Here is a 20200-nt window from a genome sequence, read left to right as displayed (position 1 = left end):
GGAGTTTTCTATAAAATTGGACGCATAGAAAACGTTAGACGATTAGAATGCAAGATGACTAGTAGTTCTGTTTCTTGAACTATGTGGACATGGCAATGTCATAATCATTTGCATAGATACTTACTTTGGGAAGACTAGTATCGGACAAGACCTATGAAACTTTACTGTAAGAGATGAAAATCTGTCATAAGTAAATTTCATTAAATTATTAGACACTAAATCCTCAATACCTGAGTGATTTGAGATTACTTGTTTGAGAACTGGTTGCTTTGACGTTGACCAACCGTCGCACCGTAAAAGGAGGCTATAAAGGCAACGCTCAGGTAATCACCTATCAAACGAAGTCTAATCTCAAGATCGCAAGATTGGGATTGTCCTCCCATAAATCGGGATGAGATGCTTAAAAGTTGTACAAGGCCACTCGGAGAGCTAGAAACTGTGAAATGCATGGCCGTGCTCGGATGAATCATAGGCTATGATTATCTGTTTATTTGATCAGTTGAACTCTGAAACCGAGGAACACCTCTGGACGTAATAAGGATGACAACTCTTACCTTATGTTCAAGAGCAAGCATCGAGCGACAAAGGAATTAGGAAATGCACACTTGTCCCTAAAGGACAAGTGGGAGACTGAAGGAAATAATGCCCTTGGTCCAAGTATGCATTCTATGTTAAGTCTAATAAATGCGGTTCAGTATTAATTAACAAGTTAATAATTCAGTGAGATCAAGTGAGCTGAATGCCTAGCTAGAGGCCGCTTCAGTTCAAGTGGAATTAATGATATTAATCCACAGCTTACTCTTGACTGAACCCGTAGGGTCACACAAATAGTACGTAAACGGATCAAGTATTTAATGGCATTAAATACTCCATCTATGAATATTCGGAACCGACGGATCTTGGTTTCAGTGGGAGCTAAGATCGTCACAGGCAAGAAATGAATACTCCGGAAACGATGATATTGCCGGAAACGGAAATATGGATCGTATCGGAAATATAAATATTATCCAAGTCGTAGATGTTGCCGGAAACGGAAACATGGTACGTATCGGAAAATATTATCGGAAATGGAAATATTGCCAGAATCGGAAATATTACCGGAAACGGAAATATTGTCAGAATCGGAAATATTACCGGAATCGGAAAATAATTCCGAAAACGGAAATATTAAATATTTGTTCGAAACGGAAATTAATTCCGGAATCGGAAATATTAAATATTGTTCGTATCGGAAATGAATTCCGGAATCGGAAAATTTAATCGGAAGCGCATCGTACGAATAAGCATCGGACGAGGCCTGCCGGACGAGGCCCAGCACGAAGCCAAGCCATCGCCCAGCAAGCCAAGCGCGCCGCACAAACAGCCACGCCAGGCCCAGCGCAAGGCCAGGCCCAGCAGGCTGCGCAGCGCGCACAGCGCGCACAGCACGCGCACAGCACGCGCAGCGCGCAGCGCGCGCGGGCGCTGCGTGGGCTGCTGCTCGCGCGCACGCATGGGGCCCATCGTGGCTGCCGTGCGTGTGTGTGCAAGTGTTTGTGTTCGTGCACGTTTCCTAAAACATGCAGAGTTCGGTTAATGATTAAATTCCTAATTCTATTTGATAAATTAATTAAATTAGAGTTCTTGTAGGATTCTAGGTTTAATTAATTTGTATCTGAATAGGATTTCGATTCCCTTTCCATACCCCTATAAATATGAGGCTAGGGCTCACAATTTATAACAAGTTTAAAGTATTCAAAAGTGAGTTTTTTGAGAGAAAATTAAAACACACATCTTGCTCATAAAAGTGCCGAAATTTTCTAGTACCTTAAGGGCGATTCTAGTTGGTCAATCTTAAGGCGGATCCGGACGTGCTGTGGACTATCTACGGAGGGACGACACTTGGAGTCCTAAAGACTTGTTCTTGTTCGGTTCGAGCGCAGCTAGGGAGGGCACGCAACAAAGAGTATGCATCTAAATTATGCTATATGATTATGTGTAAATAATATGTTGTCCTGGGTTAATGGTTGTTTCCGCATGATCTATGTAATGTCATATGTATCATAACCTAACATTATTGTCCTGTTTAATCATGTAAAGAGTACAGCAACTTAAAACTTTGGTAAATGAACGTATTGAAAGTCTCAGAAAGTCTCAAGTTTTGAGTTGAATTTTGATTTCCGAACCCAAGTTTCGGGACGAAACTTCTTTTAAGGAGAGTAGACTGTAATACCTCGTATTTTTATAATATTTATAAATATATTTTATTATATTTATATAGCATGTTACGATTTATTATCATTTAAATAATATTTAAATGCATTTTATTTAATGTATTTTAATTTAATTAGAATATTTATTATTTTAATTAATTGCGAAACGAATTTATTCTTGAGTCGGGAAATTAAATGAGTTGCAAATGATTTTTAAAGCTTCGGGTTTTAAATAAAAAGTCCAGTTCATTTTATTAATCGAGCCCAATCCAAACAGTTTAATTTAAATCCTAAGCTAGCCCAATTCATTTAATTCCTAAGCCCAACTCAAATATCCTAAGCCTAGCCCATCAAGGGATTAGGGAGCCTATAAATAGACTCCCCCATCATTAAATGAACCCCTAAAATTTCAAAAAGCCCCTTTCTGATTTCTTGCACCTCACTCCTCTCCTCTCTTTGCTCGGCACACCGCACGCACACACACAGCCCCGTGCCCGTGCTGCTGTTCTCTCGTGCTGCTCGGCCTCACGCCCAGCGCTGCACTCTCTCGCTCGTGCCCTCGCGCGCAGCGCCCTCACCTCCCTCACTCTCTCGCTCGTGCCCTCGCGCGCAGCGCCCACACCTCCCTCGCTCTCTCGCTCGTGCCCGCGCGCACAGCGCCCAACCACACTCTCGCCTTCTCTCGCTCTCTCCTCGCGCACAGCGCGCGCCCCTGCTGCCCTCGTCCCCTCGTCGCAGCGCTGGGCGCGCCCCTGCTGCGCGCGCCCCTGTTGCCCTCGTCCCTTCGCTGCTGCGCGCACACACACGATCGTGTGTGTGTGTTGTTGTTCGTGTTCGTTTTCCAATCTCTTTTCGCCCAATCACAATTAATTCGTGGTTGTTCCGTGCTATGGCCGGTTTGGTATAATTCTCTTCTTCCTTACCTATTCTATTTAAATTCCGTATTTTAAATTATTATATTAATATTGTTTTGAGTAATTAAAATGCTGGGAACCGGTTATGAATACCGTGGTTTGAGGATTTGTGTGTTGTGATTCATTAGGGTTGTTTTAATTATTAAAGGATGAATTTTCAGATTTGTTTATTTAATAAAGCATTGATTTTTATGATATTAAACTAGTGTTATTGGGATTTTCAAGTTAGGGTTTTAACCTAGACCTAATGAGTCAATTGATTAGCATAATTAGGTGATGATTTTAATTATGATAATCAATTATATTTTCAGATTTGAATAAAGGTTTAAAATGTCGATTTTTATTGATTTTAAAGGCGAAAAATGTATGTTTCCGTACTAGGGATCGATTTTGCAAATTGAGACGACTTTATTATTGAAAAACGATTGAATTCTAAAGTCTAAAGGAAGTTTTAATTTTTATAAAGTTGCTGGAAATTTAATGAACATGGAAATAATTTAAGTTTCATTATTTTGATGATAGGAGGTGATTTCTAGTTGAGTGCTCGTTATTGCAAAGTGGCCCCTACGCTTAGGTATTTAAGGTACGTACAAGTCTAGGGCGACCACACCTTTTTGTCAATGACATTACATGATTGTTGATGATGTGAATTACATTATGTGGAATCATGTTTATTTTGGTGAACGAGCATATGATTTGTGATGTTGGATTTATTGAATTAATTGTTGAACAAGCATGTTGAAATTATTATGAGTATGGATTTCATTGTCAATCATGTTGTTCAATATTTATGCATGTATGGTTCAATTCACATGCAAGGGATGGATTAATTATTTGTATGCTATTGTACGGGATGTCTAGCATACTTTGAGCCATTTATTTGTACCTCGTTGTACTATTTATTTTACCACATGTGAAGGGTTCAGTTGGGAATATTATGTATGAAATGAATTAGGATTTGTCGTGCAAGGGCACAACCCTCATGTTAATATGCATGATGTGGAGTCTCACGTTGGTGAGGAGGAACATGGTAGTAATATCACAAGTGTCTTGCTTGGTTGATCACAAGTCTTAAAGCATTAAAATAAGATTGTTTTGGTTGTTGTTTATTAATTGTATGTATGCATGTTGTCGAGTCTTGAGTTCGCCTTTATTAAAATATTAATAAACGTAAAGTGCAACCGGAACAAGCTTCAAAACTCTTGGAACGTATATACCTTGAGTATGAACAATGGGGGGAGTCTTGCCGGAAAGCTCGTACTCCTACTAATGATACAAGACGTTGTTTCATTTATATTATGCGCAGGAATTCCGTCGGTATGGCCCGACACTCGGTATGGCCCGATTTTATTATTAATATATTTGGTGTATGGTTGGCTCCCATCACCTTTTCCCTTTGTGGATTATTCTTTTGGCCCGTTCGAAGCTTATTCTAATTAAATTGTGAGTCAAGATTCGAGTCTTGTATCTCATGATTGGTTGATTTGTTATTATATGGCTTTTGCATGTTGATTAGTACTTAGTGAGTGATGCATGTTTTAGTTTCATTTACTCTTTGCTTGTAAGTACTCAGCTTTTGCTGACTACGTGCTTTGTGTGTTTCTGGTCATGGCTTTTGCCTTAATGACCCTATGATGATCCATCATTTGCACTTGCATTGTTGGAGAGTAGATTAATATAGCAGGTTGGTAGATCAAGTACGATCGAAATCATGTGGCTTGGGATGATTGAGAGAGTTGCATGCTTTCGTTCTTTGAAACTATTTTATTTAATATTTTAATTATGTTTGAAATGTTTGAATTAATTATACTTTGGGTTTTGGGCCATTATGGTTCCAAATTGTAGGAGGCTTCAATATTTCATTAATTATGGTTTTTAAAAGTTAGTTGACATTTAATTCCGCTGCGTAATTCTGGTAATAGCCTTAACCGTTATCACGGTGGCGGTAATGCTTTAGTAATTCCTTTATTTTAAGTTGGAAAATGGTTTTATAAAAGCAAGGAATTATTAGGGTGTTACAGTTTCGATCGGCGCACACACACACAACACGATTAATTTTTTAATGACCATTAACTATTCATTTAATATGTTTTGAAAGTTAGTTAATTCCGCTGCGTAATTCTTGTAAATAGCCTTAGCCGTTATCACGGTGGCGGTAATATCTTGGTAATTCCTGTGTTTTAAGTCTGAAAATGTTTTATAAAAAGCAAGGAATTATTAGGGTGTTACAACAACCCGCATGTTAACATGCATATTGTGGACTCAACAGTATGTTAAGAAGGAACAATGGAGTAAGTTCACTTGAGCCTTGAATGTGTTGATCACAAGTCCTAATCATTCTAAAAGAAGTATTGTTTGGTTGTTCGTTTATTAAATGTCTTCTTGATTGTGTCTTGAGTCGGCCTGTGAATAAAATATTAATAAACGTAAAGTGCAATCTGAACAAGCTTCAAAACTCTTGGAACGCATATACCTTGAGTACGAGCAATGGGGGGAGTACCTTACCAAGGGGTTTGTACTCCTATGTATGATACAAGACGTTGTTTAATTTCTTTTATGCGTTAGAATTCTGTCGGTATGGTCCGACAATTGGGTTATTATTATTATTATTATGAATTTGGTATTTGGTGTGCTCCCAACACCCGTCCAAGGGGGTATTTCTTTTACAGGCCCGTTCAAAGCTTATTCTAATTAATCTATGAGTCAAGAGTCATGTCATGAGCCGAGTCGAGTCCTGACCTCATGATTAATTGTTTATTTAGTTGGCTTTTGCATGTAATTTAATTCTTTGTTGGAATGAAGCATGTTAGCCTAGGATTTGTTCTAGTTTTTTGTACTCAGCTTTTCGCTGATTATGTGCTTTGTGTTTTGGTCATGGTCCTCGCCTTAATGAACCTATGATGATCCATCATTTGCACTTGCATTGTTGTGGAGTAGAATATTAATAAACAGGTTGGTAGAGATGACTTGCAAGAGAAGTTATCTAGTAAGGGGATTGGTTGAGCGTGTTGTTTTCCTTGCATTGTTTTGAACTCTACTTATTTAATTAGTCTAGATTATAACGTTTTCAATTAGTTAATAGATTTTGAATTAAAGTATTTTGGTTTGTGCCGTTATGGTTCCAACTTGTATGGAGGCCGTTAACTATTATTTATTGTTTGAAAGTTAGTTAATTCCGCTGTGTAATTCTGGTACTAGCCTTAGCCGTTATCACGGTGGCAATAATACTTTAGTAATTCCTTTATTTTAGTAATACTTTAGTAATTCTTTTATTTTAAGTTGGGAAATGGTTTTATAAAAGCGAGGAATTATTAGGGTGATACATTGGCCTTAGGAGAAATATACCCTTTAATCAAGTTTTTATAGCTAAATTAGGATGGAAATTCCTTTCTGACACAAACAATTTATGGGTAAAAATGATTCGAGGTAAAAATCTAACCGATTCAAATTTCTTTAATCGAAAGATTACTTCATTTGGAGAAAGATATTATCTCAAAGGGAACTCTTAAGAAAAGGAATTCGTTGGAAAATAAGAGATGGTCGAGATATTTTATTCTAGATGGACAATTGGGGAAGTCATTGTAACCTTATTGAACTACTTGGTAACAACCCCACTCTAGTTAATATTAATGAGAAGCTTAAAACCATTCTCTTAGACAACCATGTCAGGATGATAGCTGGGATTCCCCTTCCCACTTCACCAATGACTAACACTCCGATGTGGGGACCAAACTCTTCAAGAACCTTCACTGTCAAATCCGCAACTTGGTTAACTCATGGAATAAATCCCGAAAAACCATATTGGAAGGGAAAATGGATTTGGAAAGTGGATGTACCACCGAAAATCCAAATTTTTCTATGGTAAATCACCCATAACAACTTAAGTGTACGAAATACCCTTTTTGAACGACATATAATTCCCTTCATTAGTTGTGCTTTTTGTAACATTCATATTGAGACGATTGACCATCTTTTCTCTCTTGCCCTAAGACAAGGGAATTATGGACTCTCCCTTTAACCAAACCTTGGCTAGATGATCATATCTCCACTACTTCAATCGAAGAAGCTTTTAAAAACTATCAAACGCACAAGACCGCACTTAGGAAGCTCATTTTCCTCATTTGGAGTATCTTGGAAGAACACAATGCCACCATTTTTCGCAATGAAAAGTTTGATGTTTTTAGAATTTATCATTGTGCTTGTTTCACTTTTATCTAATGGGACTATAGAACCCCTATTAGACTCTTTTATTTATTTGGGGGAGCCTATCAGGTACCCCCGTTCTCATCCTCCCTCTAACCCCCACCTCATCCCAGTAGCATGGGAGGCCCCTCCTAATTTCTTCAAACTCAACTTCGATTTTTCGGTACGTCATAATTCCGCAGCAGCAGGAGTAATCATCCGCAACTCCAATAGTCAACCTCATAAAGCTCGCGCTTACAATCTAGGTTCTACTTCCTCGTTCATCGCAGAAGCCACAACTCTCCACCTTGGCATCATCCTTGCCCGTGATATGAGTATTTCTAACCTTGACATCGAAGGTGATAACCTCTTAGTAATAAATGTGGTGCTTGGTCCTCTCCTTGGCAAATTGATCACATTATTAGTGATTTTAGTGATAAGCAAATAGAGCAGTAGATTGGATCGCTAATGTTGGACATCTTATTTCTACTAGCGCGCTTAGATATTGATATTTGTAATAACTCTAGCTGATTTCCTATCATTTCTTCTGATGCATTAGGAGTGCCCCTCGTGAAGAGGGTCTCCTAGTGCTTTTCCTTTTCTTCTTACCTTATAAAAAAAAAAGTATGAGAAAACTATTATCCTTAAGAATTTTCTCTCTATATTTTGATGAACAAATTATCCCTTAAATAATACTCCCTCCGTCTCTTTTTGTTTTTTACGTTTTCCTTTTTGGGTATTTCAAAATGTTCTTTACATTTCCTTTTATATTATCACATAAATAACTTAGTATTCTATCAAATTTTGTGTCAAATTATTATTTTAACCAATCAAATTCACTGGGTCATTTAATCTCTCACACTTTTCCATTGGTACATTAATTTTTTTCTCATTTTCCAATATCAGAATTTTGATAAAAGTGAAAACATTATAAATAAACGTAATTTATCTCGTTTAAATAAAAAAATTGAGGATTTCAATACAAATAAATTATTCGTTAAAACGCGTAAAAAATACAAAACGTAAAAAACAAAAAGAAACGGAGGAAGTATAATGTATTAATCTTTACCTTAAAAGTAAGTAAAAATTATAAGATCACACTAACATTTTCAATTAGAACGTCAACCGAACTATCCCTTGAAACATTTAGTTTGACTACCGTTCATTGGGATTTGGGTGGCGAGACCGCGTAACTCACATCCTGAATTCCTTATTGATCCCGTTCTCGTGTAGTCGTCTGATCTCCGCCACTAGCAACACCACGAAGCCTCCGTACAGCCACGGTGCTGTCCACATTTGCAGGTGCTTACCTCCCCTTTCCCCCTGTTTCTTTCTACTGCCACCCTCTCCCTTGCTGCTGCTGGCGGTGTACCACCGGCGGTGTATGGTGGCTATCATTTTGTTTCTCTCCCTACCCTTTGATAAATTTTGTAGTAATTTTTTAAATTCAAATCCTGATAGTTTGAGATCACTTGATTTTTGTTGTTTGAATGTAAGATTATTTGCTACTTAATTGGGAGAATTATTTACAATTTCAAATATTCACTTCCATTAATTTTGAGGTTAACATGGTTATGTGCTCTAACTCTTTAAGCGGGATGATCATGAGAAGGGAGGATTTTCAACCCGATTTTTTATTTTAGTTATACAAGCTAAATATAATTGATGCACTTGTATTGAACACCGAGGTTAAAATTTCAAACCTTGGCCCCTCGTCGGTTTTTTTGTTTGCCAAGATCGGCCACTAATTGTGAGAGAAGAAGAAAGGGGGATGATGGTAACTGGTTACTGGGTGAGGAGGCTGATGGTGACAGAAGAAATACGAAAGAAGAAAGATAGTGATGTTAAGTTTTTTTTTTTTTTTTTTTGGGGTGTCAATCCAAACAGTATCAAAGAGAATATCTTTCCGTTTTTCTTAAGTCTCTCCCTTTCCCTTTCAAAAACCGAATTAGATTGTCAGGGATCGCTAGGATCTACCGCGATTTGGTTATTGGTGGAATACAGGGTTGTTACATGATTATAATTATTAATTAACTCATGAAGAATCTTTATTAACCCCGGCTGCCATCGTTCAAAACAGACTAAATACAATGGCAGAGGGGGAGCCTGGGAAGAAAAAGTTCATAATTGACACTGATCCTGGCATTGGTACATCTTTCTTTTCCCATGTTTGCTTGATTGAAACTTTAGTCACTTTCTATGTCTCAGTTATTTTATTTTACCCAGATTTTACTTTTGTGCTTATATTATATGATTGTGAATAAATGCAGATGATGCTATGGCAATATTTGTGGCACTCCAATCACCTGAGGTGGAGGTGCTTGGTCTTACTACTATTTATGGCAATGTCTATACCAGTCTTGCAACAAGAAATGCCTTGCATTTGGTAATGCTCATTCTCCATACCGACCTCCCCTTTAAACTTCAGTAGCTACTAACAAATTTGTAGCTTGTATTTGTCAGGTATATTTAATGTTCCATATTTAGTCTTCAATTCTTATTCGGGGCACTATGTTATAATCTTAGTTTTAAAAGGCGCAAACCGCATCAAGGCGCAAAAGTCCCTGGAGCCTAGGTGCAAGGCGCACAATTTTTTTAATTTTTTGTGGTATTTATTTTCTGAAAATAATAATCAAAATAGTATTATTTGTTTCACACAGGCTAAAATAGTAATTACAGTAAGACCAAAAGCCTTTATGAGGAAAAAAACCAGACAAAAGAGGGACTAAGGAAGGCTAAAATTTTAGTCATTGGCTATTCAAACAGTTGCTTTAAAATAGAAAAAAGAAGAGTTTGCATGACCTGTCACTGAAAGAGACAAGGAAAAAATGGAAAAGTTTAGGGTTTTCTCTCTCCTCTTTTCAATATAGTAAATTCTAACGGTTAGGAAACCATTAAAGTCACGTGGTTTTAGCCTTTCTTCAAAAAAAACATATTACTTGTCAACAATTGGAGCCTTACACCATAAGGCGTACTAGGCGCTGCGCCTTGAGCCCGGGAAAAAGGCGCACGCCTTTTGGAGGGTGCCTGAGCTTGTCATGGCTAGGCGCCAGGACCTGCGTCTTGAGCCTAGACGTGCTTTTTAAAACTAAGGTTATAATATGCCAACCAGATTTTATCCAGGTGGTTATCAGTGAGATATTGGTTTCATTAGGTCCCAGTTTCATATCCCCTCCTCCTATTGTATGTTTGCCTATTGATATCAATGGTTTTGATCTAATTGGAATAAATGTTATAAATTCATAACACTCTGGCTTGGATTAAAAACATTGGCTAGCACAAGAAGGTTGTAACATATCTTAACCGGTTTCTGTCATGGGGAAATTGATGCATTGCACCATGTTTCGGACTTAAGGCAGTATATTAAATCTTCCGGCGTAATCGTGCATCCTAAATCCTAATCACGCACTTATGCAGGTAATATCTTACATCTGAGGGAACAAAGTGAGTGATTACGTCCTCCCACATATCTTTCCAAAAAATGGTAGCTTATAAGCTCCCATATGCTCTATAGGGAAGCTCATTAGAGCTTATAAGCTAGCTTTTCTTTAGCGCATTTGAATTTTACCACTCTAGTATGTTGAGGTATTGGGATCAGTTGTCCATTATCGTAGAAAATTTATCAAGATTTGATGAGTACATTGAGTAGAACTCGAACTTAGAAATCTGTGATGAACCAATCAATGAACAAGGCGAGTTTGGAACATTGTTGTGATCTTTTAATTTTCCCTATTGATTTATCTTTCCCTTTTTTTCCCTTATAGAATAATAGATGCATAACTTTCTGCTATTTGAAGTTTTATTTGAGTACTACTCCGTTTCTTCTTTTGTTTACAGATGTCAAAATTATAAAAACCTTGTTATGTTTAATTGGCACTTTGTTCTGTCGTGTAAAGCAATGAGCTTCTGGAATCATGTATCATGTTTGTTACAAATCAAGGTTGATAGCCCAAAACGTAGTGGTTCTTCAAATATGAATTTCCTGGCATAGTGCATCAGTGAACCCAATATCTTTTCATTTAAAGTTAATTACTTTCTTCTCTCTTGAATTCTTTCATTGTTATATAGTTAGAGGTGGCTGGGAGGACGGATATCCCAGTAGCTGAAGGATCTCATGTCACAATCACGGTATCTCCTTTGTCATGGATATTATTTTCCAGTTCCTCTTTCAAATTGACTGAAAAACGAATTTATCACATTAATTGTTGCTTTTCAAGAAAGGGACAAAGCTCCGCATAGCTGACTTTGTTCACGGGGCAGATGGGCTGGGTAACCTAAACTTTCCTCCTCCAAATGGAAAGCCAATCGAGCAATCAGCAGCTTCCTTTCTTGTTGATCAAGCTAACAAATATCCTGGAGAAATTACTTTGGTGGCTCTTGGACCTCTAACCAATATTGCCTTGGTAGGTTTAATAGTACTTGATCCTATAAGCTATTTATTGTTTGTGTATTGATTTTGGTATTCAATAGAATAATTGATGATTATTCTGTAGATTTTGTTGCTTTAGCTTGTCCTCTTTCTCTGTCATACTTGTTCATCTGAATTACTATGTCCACAGGCAATCCAACTAGATCCTGCATTTGCAAAAAACATTGGAAAAGTTGTTATTCTTGGTGGTGCTTTTGCCGTGAATGGCAATGTAAATCCTGCAGCTGAAGCTAATGTAAGTTATTAGTTCCTCGGGGTTTAGAATAATGGAGTCTGTTGGTCTGTACAACCTATACAATGCCTACATGATTTATGTTCATCCTCATTTCCTTGTGGTCCTGGGCTATTTGGACAGATTTTTGGTGATCCAGATTCTGCAGATATTGTCTTCACAAGCGGAGCAGATATTCTAGCTGTGGGAATAAATGTGACCCACCAAGTCCTTTTCACTGGTAACATACTAGAATCTCTCATCGGCCAATTTTTTTTGGAATACTTACCTTTTAACATGATATGTGTAAAGTGTAAACATTTGTCAGTTATGTGGGTTGTGTTTAATGATGTTCAACAAAAATCTATGCTAACTTGCTTAGTTTCCTATTGTTATCATACATTCATACACTGATCTCCCCTTTCTTTTTTTTTTTTGGATAAGTAAAACATTCATTTCATGATCAAAGAATTACACCCTATCTTCCTTAGCTTTGGGAAGACCTTCTAGGAAGGGACCCCCTTGACTCAAAAGGGAAACAACTAAAGCTAGAACCACTAGCTAATTACAACAATTTGAAACACAACAGAACATGTCTATTACAAGCTATCAATCCATTCCTTATCGGCTACATTTGCTTTTTAAAGCATTTGATTCTTAGTCTTACTGATTCTTGCACTTGCTTCGCTGTTGAGTTGATGCTTGCACCTTTTGTTCCCAAAGGGCTTTATTCCTTGCCTTCCAGATTCCATACACTGACGCAGCAATTGCAGCACTCAAAATAGATTTCTTTGTACTAGTTCCCTTATAGCTCCTCCCTACCCATCCACCTGAGAAGAGAGTGCAAGTTCCTGTGTACCTGATCTGATCACAAACCATTCCAGAATACTTTGAATGCACCTTTTACTAAACTGACACTCGAACAACAAGTGTTCATGAGTTTCAATCTGGTTACCAAGTTATACAGACATCAGCACTGCAAATGCCAGCTCTAGACAATCTGTCTTTAGTTTGTAGCCTACCATATTGAGCGAGCCACTCATTGAACTTATGTTTTGGTGCACATTTTCTGTTCCAAACAGTAGAGGCCCAGCTAACTTTGATTTGTGGACCAATTAGCAGACTGTACTGTACATCTTCTTAATAGAATAGACATTGTTGCTTGGCCATCTATCAATACCATGTTGCTTCTGTTGGGGTTTGATATGTGTGGAGATGGGTTCAAGGTAAACAAACAAGAGAAGTCATAAGGGATCCCACGAGTGAGAGAGGAACTTGGAGGAGCATTCTTGAGGCCGTGCCAAAACCCGTGGGCGCGGGGTCCCTGCCCGAGCCGTGACAGTTTCTCCTGGGCAAAACCCACACCCATGCCCTTGGGTGCACGTATTTGCGCGGCTGAATCTATATTTTGTTCCTAGGTCGTCTTTGAACGGCGTGGCTTGTTTAGGACCCTTGGATTGTAATGTTTGCCCTAACACTATATATATACTCATTGTATGTCATATTTAGAGGGGGTTGTTGATTTAAGAGAGAGAAAATCCTTATTGAAAGCTCATACATTTAGGATTAAAGCGAGGGAGAGTTGTGAGGTGAAACTAGCTTAGCTTGATAATCTCTTTTTAAATCTTCATCATAATTTCTAGTGGATTGGTGGGTTTTCCTCCCGATACTTGGGTTTCCCACTGTAAACTTTCTTGTCTTTGTTTATACTTAGTTCTTCAACATTGTTATGGTCGTTATCACAATTAATTAATTTGCACATCTCTAATTCACAACGGCTTCATACATCCTTGATTTTGCACATGTACTTCCAGACCCAGCTGGAAGAAGCAGGTGAGGAATAACCCCACCAGTTTGCAGCTTTTCCTTAAACAAAATGGACCCATTAAAGCAATAAAGATCTTTCTTCCTTACTGTTTGCCAAATGTACTTCCCTACTGTGGCCTTGTTCCACAACTGCAGGTTTCTCACTCCCAAAGCTCCACTGCTTTTAGCCGAGCATACCTTGTCCCAGTTTATGTAGTCGGGCCTAGAAATATCATCCCTTCCATGCCATAGGTAACTTCTACATATTTTATTTACTTTCTGTATTATAGTTGAGGTAACAGGAAGATTTGTGCCCAATAGGTGCAAAAACTCATTAAAACCGAGTTTACTAATTGTAACCTTCCTGCAAAAGATATTTTCCTGGTACTCAAAGCTCTTATCCTTGCTACCATCTTTTCTATTAATGCTTCACATTCTCCTACTTTAAGTTTCCTAGCACATACAGGAACACCTAAGTGTCTAAATGGAAGAATGCCAGACTTGAAACCTGAAGTATTACATACTTCATGTACTTCTAAAGCATCCATAACAGCATGGTAGATTTCACTTTTGCTGTTGTTGGCCTGGAGAAATAAGGCTTCATAAAACTTTCGGATTCCTTGAAGGATCAACTTCACGGACCTTATGTCACCCTTGCTAAAAACCAATAAGTCGTCAGCAAAACACAGATTATTCAGTTTTAGTTGTCTACATCTTGGGTGGAACTTGAATTCTTCCTTGTTTTTCCTACATTGTTCAATTGTTCTTTTATGATATTCTATACATAACACAAACAAGAGGGGAGAAAGGGGGTCTCCCTGTCGTAAACCTCTTTTTACCGGAATCTCACCATTAATCATCAAGGTGTATTTTGGGGACGTTACACATACCATAACCACCCTTATCAATTTCTCAGGGAACTTCAGTTACTGTATAATCTCTTCAAGAAATTTCCAGTCAACTTTATCATCGGCCTCCTTGAGGTCGATTTGGATGGCGCAACCTCTTTACACTTGACTTCTTTTGACATACTAATATTGTTCATTATACTCCCGTTGGTCACAAAAGCACCCTGATTTTGCGAGATAATATCAGGCAATACCCTTTTGAGCTGGGAATATATTAACTTGGTAATGCTTTTGTAAAGGACAACAACAGGCTACAGGCCTGTATTCCCCCACCTCACTAGGTCACTTAATCTTAGGAACGATGGTCAATGATGTATTATTAATGGCACTAAGCAGCTTCTCGTTTTCAAAGAACTCCTTAATAGCTTCGGTAACATCCCCTCCTACAACCTCCCACATAGCTCTATAAAATTCACTACTATAACCAGGAATACCAGGCGACTTATCCCCTGGAATAGGAAAAGGACATGCTTAATCTCATCTGTTGTGAACTTCAAATTTAACATGTGTCTTTGATTATCATTTAGAACAGGCCCCAACTCTATTATTTCTTCTCACTTTGCTTCTATTAGGAGCAACAAATCCTTGTAGGCCCTTGTTTCCCCACTTCGGAGTTCGGACTGTGCTTCCCACTCTTTCATTAGGAAATAAAACTGTATTAAAGTGTCCTAATATCACCCATGGTCCCTGTTGTTTATCTGCAATACCCTGTAGCAGTGCATAAAGTTTCCCTATCTTTCTTGTCATTGAAGGCATACACAAATGTGCACCAAAGTTCCTCCCTTTTATTCACAGCAGTAACTTTACACTGTATGAGTTGGTTAGTACTCATAATGATGCTAACGGTATAAGCGGTAGGTTGCCAAATAACCACTATTCTTCCTCCTTTATAATGCGTGTTGTTAGTAGTAATACACCACCCAGGACACAAGTTTAGATACAAAGCTCCTAGAGAGGAAGCTTTGATCTTTGTTTCCAGAAGTTCCATCAGCTTAACATTCTGAGGTTGAAGGAATTGCTTCACCTCGGCTTGTTTATTGATGCTGTTGACACCTCTGACATTCCAACTTTCAACCCTATCCATTTTTTCCAGGGAGTTCAACCCATCAACATTATCCCTTTTGCTCTCGATATCCCTGCATCCATTTGTTCTACCTTTGCTTCATTCTCATGTCCCTCCAACTGTGCACACCCATTATTAGTTTGATTGTTAGGCACTTAGGCGACACTATATGTCTAGGCATCCTTGCTGCTTTTTGTGCTCGTCGAAACCCCTCTGCACCAGTCACCGTTTCTTGTTGAGTTTTCTTAGGCACCCATATTTTTTCAGTTCTATTGGTATTCTTAACAACCCACACCTTCCTTACTGATTTCACACATTGACTCTAAATGTGTCCTATACCCTTGCACTTGATACAAGTAGTCGGCTTCCATTCATAAACTACTTCCTGAATTACATCCACTCCCTTCTCGTTATCAAATTCAATAGTGTTAGGGAACTCTTGATTGAGCTTAACTTCAACCATAATTCTTGCGTACATGAGCCTTTCCCTTTTCAAAGTAATCTGATCTACCTTGATTGGCTTACCAACATTTCCCGCTAGCTTGAAAAGACTCTTCTCACCCCAGTATCTAATGTCCAATTTAGGCAGTTGAATCCATATTGGTACAGTTTTAATGTCACCCTTCATGATATTCACAGTTCTGACAATGAATGGTTTGTTATCAAAGAAATAATACCCCCCCTCCATCATTCTGTTCTTCCCCTCCATTGTTGTAAACCTGACAATGTACGTTTCATTTCCAACTGGTGCAACTTTGTCTATGCCCATTATTCCCCATACCCGTTTCACATACTCCTCAATCATGGTCTGAGGTGGGTTTCCTCCAAGAACAAAGCAGGCAACAGCAGTTATTCAGTATTCAATTTCCCCATGTCCTCTATGTCAATCTTGACATTCGGTGAACCATTACCCCCCAAAATTTCCCCAGAATGCTTTATTCTCTCAATATCATCATTATTAACATCACAATCATCCAATTTTGCAGAACAATTATTTAGGATATTCATCAGAATTGGAGAGGGTTGATGATTACCGATTCATCAAATTGATCCATTCTGAAAGTTTCAGGTCAACTCTGGGAACTCTGGCGGTAGGAATTCCATCCTTGTCTTTGCTAATTTCATCTGGGTCTGAATTCCTTGGAGGAGTTTATTCAAGCAATTCTGCCATTGCTCAAGCTTAAACAACACCCCCCCCCCCCCCCGATTTGTTGCATGCCCCTTCTTTGCTTATCCATTTCCACCATTGTTAGCCGTCCTCTTCCCTATTGAGCTTCCTTGCAATGGCTAAGTTACGTCAGCAGCGAGTGAGAGCTTTCTTGGGAGAGTAAGAAAGTCAACAACTACGAGTTTTTAAATCTAATTTCTCCCAATTTCTTGAATCTTGATTCTATTGCATAGTGAGTTTTGTAACAAAATGATTTTACCATCTTCCATAAAAACATTGATATATTACACCTTTCGAAATTTGATTTGTAAAACCAGGAGGCGTTTGGCCTTATTTGAGTTTGACTTCCCTATTCAGTACTTTTGCAACTTCATTATGCACCTTGACCTATCAAGCACAACAAACGTAAGCTAAACTTAGGGGTTTAACCGAGGAAACCCCTTCCGATGCCTAAGTCAGCAAATAGGTTAAAAGTGTAATGTACTTCTTAGAGAGAGAAAGTGAGCAAGTACCGAGAATATTATGTGTCCCCGACTCCCCTCATAAATGAGGTGGGGGGTATTTATAGGCGTACTATTCAGTGTTTTGGCCTATTCAGATGTCGCCACGTGTAGGACGGCGATGTACTTTCTTTTGTCGCTTTGCCTGACGACCTTTCTTTGGACTCATGTTGTCTGGGAGGTTTGATCTGGCAGATCAATTTTTCCTGACCTTGAGGTCTTGACTCTTTTCACTGTCTTGGGTTTGCTCTGGACTAATGACTTTTTCTCTGCCACCCTTGGTCTGGCTGAGTCTATTTATATGACCCCGTACAAGTCTGATACCTCAAGATCTCAACAGCATGAGTTGTAAGTGCCACTTCCTTTTATACAAAAGGTTCTAGTTATACATTTGCTAGGAGCTGTTAACATTTGTGACAAAAGTTATCCCCTCTCTCATCATCACTTGTAATCAACTTCAGTTTCAAAGTTATACTTTGTATATATTGCTTCCTTCTTCTGGATTTGAGTGTCCCGTTGCAACTTTTTATTTCTACAAAAGGGCTGCCTTGTCGAGTACCGCTTTTGATTTGTTACTTCTTTGCAATCACTAATAGATTTTTGGTGTCCCTATTACAATTACTAATTGACTATTACTGCATGCATGGCAGATATGACGAAATTTGTCATTCCTTCTCTAGATCATTTCACAGCTGACTTGCATTTTCTTTGTAGCGGCAGTGCATAACATAAAAAACGATGTTTATATCCTTGCTTGCAGATGCTGATCGAGAAAAGTTGGCAGCATCAAATGGAAAATTAGCTCAGTACCTGTGCAAGATTTTAGACTGTTATTACCTCTACCATTATGATGCATACAGTATAAAAGGTATGCCGAATAATTTGTACAAGTAGGATGGTTTTACCATCTGAAAGAGTTATTTGTTTTTGTTCGAGTAGCTGGTAATCATATTTGATGATATGCAGGTGTTTATCTTCATGATCCAGCCACCATGATTGCTGCAATAGATCCTTCCTTGTTTACTTGGACAGAAGGTGCTGTCAGAGTACAAACAAATGGTATTGCTAGGGGTCTCACAATACTTTATAACAAACAGAAAAGGTATGTAGTCCAATTTCTGGGTATAACTCCTAATTATGTGGACGTAAGTGCTAAAGATATCATAGTGGTATCAATGTATGATTCACGCATATTTGTCAAATGAAACTTATTACTGTAAGTATTCAGTAGTTTCTTTTCTGTCTCCACCACTTTTGTCAAGCAACTGCTGCATGTAGTAATGAATAACCTAGCGCTTCTATATCACTCGGATAATTTTTTCTCACATGTTTTATTCAGTTGCACATATCTGTTTCAATACTAATTAACTTTTTTTTCTTTTTGCTTTTATTTACCCTTGGATCTAATAGGTTTGAAGAAGAGACTGAATGGACCGATAAACCTAGTGTTAAGGTAGCAGTCACCGTTGACGCTCCAAGAGTGGTCAAATTGGTCATGGATCGTCTTATAAGCTCGTAAGCTAGTTGTTGATCAGGTGGGTTCAGTCGGTCATATTTCTCATGATGTAATTCGAAATGCAAGGTGTTAATGTCTAATCGAAAAGCTCGAGGGCAATTGGTAGCTATTGTGGAGGAATTCCTTTTCTTCCTCCCTTTCTTAACAAGTACGAAAATAAAAATGGCTTGCTTCCTGTATGAGATATATAAAATGTTATGGAACAGAAATACATGTTTGATGCTTGATGCTTGATGCTTGATGCTTGATGCTTGATGCATTTTGCCATTAGAGCAATAACAATAAGACATTTTTCATGATGTTTGTTTATAATCTTTTATTGCGATTTGTAACATATTAACCGGTTCATCTTAAGGAAAGTGAACAAGTTTGATGTTTAACATGTAAACGGATAGTGAGTCTCGTAATATAAACCTTTTAATTTGTTTGTCTATGATTGATAAAATGTTTATTGGATTAGAGGTTTGTACGATGACTTGACTTATAAACAAACAACTTTTGTGTCAGACCCTTGACAACAAAGTTAACGAAAGACTATGAGAGGCAGAGATGTGTTAGACCACGACGAATAGCTTCCCTCCACCCCACACACACTTCAGAAGCCCAAATGATAATCAAGCGTGACAATTCACAGGAGCAACTCCATAGGGACCAGCCAAGTGCCACCATGCTTCACCTCCTCCATGTCTTCTCACCGCAACACTAACAACACCGCACAACCAACAAAAGTTCCCATCCGCCACCATCGCAAGTCCAATAACACAACTCCAACGTGTCAAAACATAGGAAAACAAAGGACATGAACGAGATATTTTTTTTTTTTGATTCATAAGAGGGCAAAGCCAAAGAAAGGGAAAATACAGGAAAAATAAAGAACAGAAATAAAGAACAGAAATAAAGAAAACCAACTAATAAACTAGCTGCAAGGAAATCCTAAGGGGGGATAAAACGTTGGAAAGCAACCCCACGAATGTCCTCTTCAAGGATTCTGCTCAATGTTAAGGGAATGTTTTCTAGTATGATGATGTTGGCTTCTTGGAGAACTCCTTGATTTGCTAGCCAGTCAGTTGCACGATTTCCTTCGCGAAATATGTGGGCTACCCTTACCCTCCAGTTCGGACCTTGGAGCATTTTCCTGATGTAGTTGATATCATGGGTGCAACTACCACCTTCCTGTGTATTGCTTTGCAAGGCTTGAACGAGTGTGAGGCTATCTAGTTGTATTTCCAACTTGCTGATTTGGAGATTTTTGGCTAGTTCAATCCCTCGAATTAAGGCTAGAACTTCAGCTCTGAATGCTGTACAACTACC

At 38.3% G+C, this 20200-nt stretch overlaps 1 protein-coding gene across 2 annotated transcripts; it reads left to right on the top strand.

Moving 5' to 3' along the window:
• Positions 1-8392: 8392 nt before the first annotated feature.
• On the top strand, positions 8393-19188 carry LOC110777882 (probable uridine nucleosidase 2). Of its 2 annotated transcripts, XM_021982464.2 has the most exons (10): positions 8393-8590; positions 9369-9436; positions 9559-9674; positions 11357-11416; positions 11506-11691; positions 11848-11952; positions 12073-12169; positions 18134-18241; positions 18340-18475; positions 18784-19188. In XM_021982464.2, the coding sequence occupies exons 2-10, from the start codon at positions 9379-9381 to the stop codon at positions 18890-18892; spliced, it is 975 nt and encodes a 324-aa protein (XP_021838156.1). In that variant the 5' UTR covers positions 8393-8590; positions 9369-9378; the 3' UTR covers positions 18893-19188. The 2 variants fall into 2 exon arrangements, with proteins under 2 accessions (XP_021838156.1, XP_056687529.1); XM_056831551.1 differs by lacking the exon at positions 9369-9436 and having other exon boundaries at positions 8405-8590.
• The last annotated feature ends 1012 nt before the right edge of the window (positions 19189-20200 follow it).

This window comes from Spinacia oleracea, chromosome 6, assembly GCF_020520425.1.
Source record: "Spinacia oleracea cultivar Varoflay chromosome 6, BTI_SOV_V1, whole genome shotgun sequence".
In the NCBI taxonomy this organism is placed as follows: domain Eukaryota; kingdom Viridiplantae; phylum Streptophyta; class Magnoliopsida; order Caryophyllales; family Amaranthaceae; genus Spinacia; species Spinacia oleracea.
Note: the sequence above shows the minus strand (reverse complement) of the source record. Positions and strands in the feature narration are given on the sequence as shown.

Coding starts and splice junctions, on each gene's coding strand:
- LOC110777882 (XM_021982464.2), top strand. CDS start 9,379: ATGGCAGAGGGGGAGCCTGGGAAGAAAAAGTTCATAATTGACACTGAT. Junction 11,692..11,847: donor CTCTAACCAATATTGCCTTG/GTAGGTTTAATA, acceptor CTATGTCCACAG/GCAATCCAACTAGATCCTGC. Junction 18,476..18,783: donor CTTTATAACAAACAGAAAAG/GTATGTAGTCCA, acceptor TGGATCTAATAG/GTTTGAAGAAGAGACTGAAT.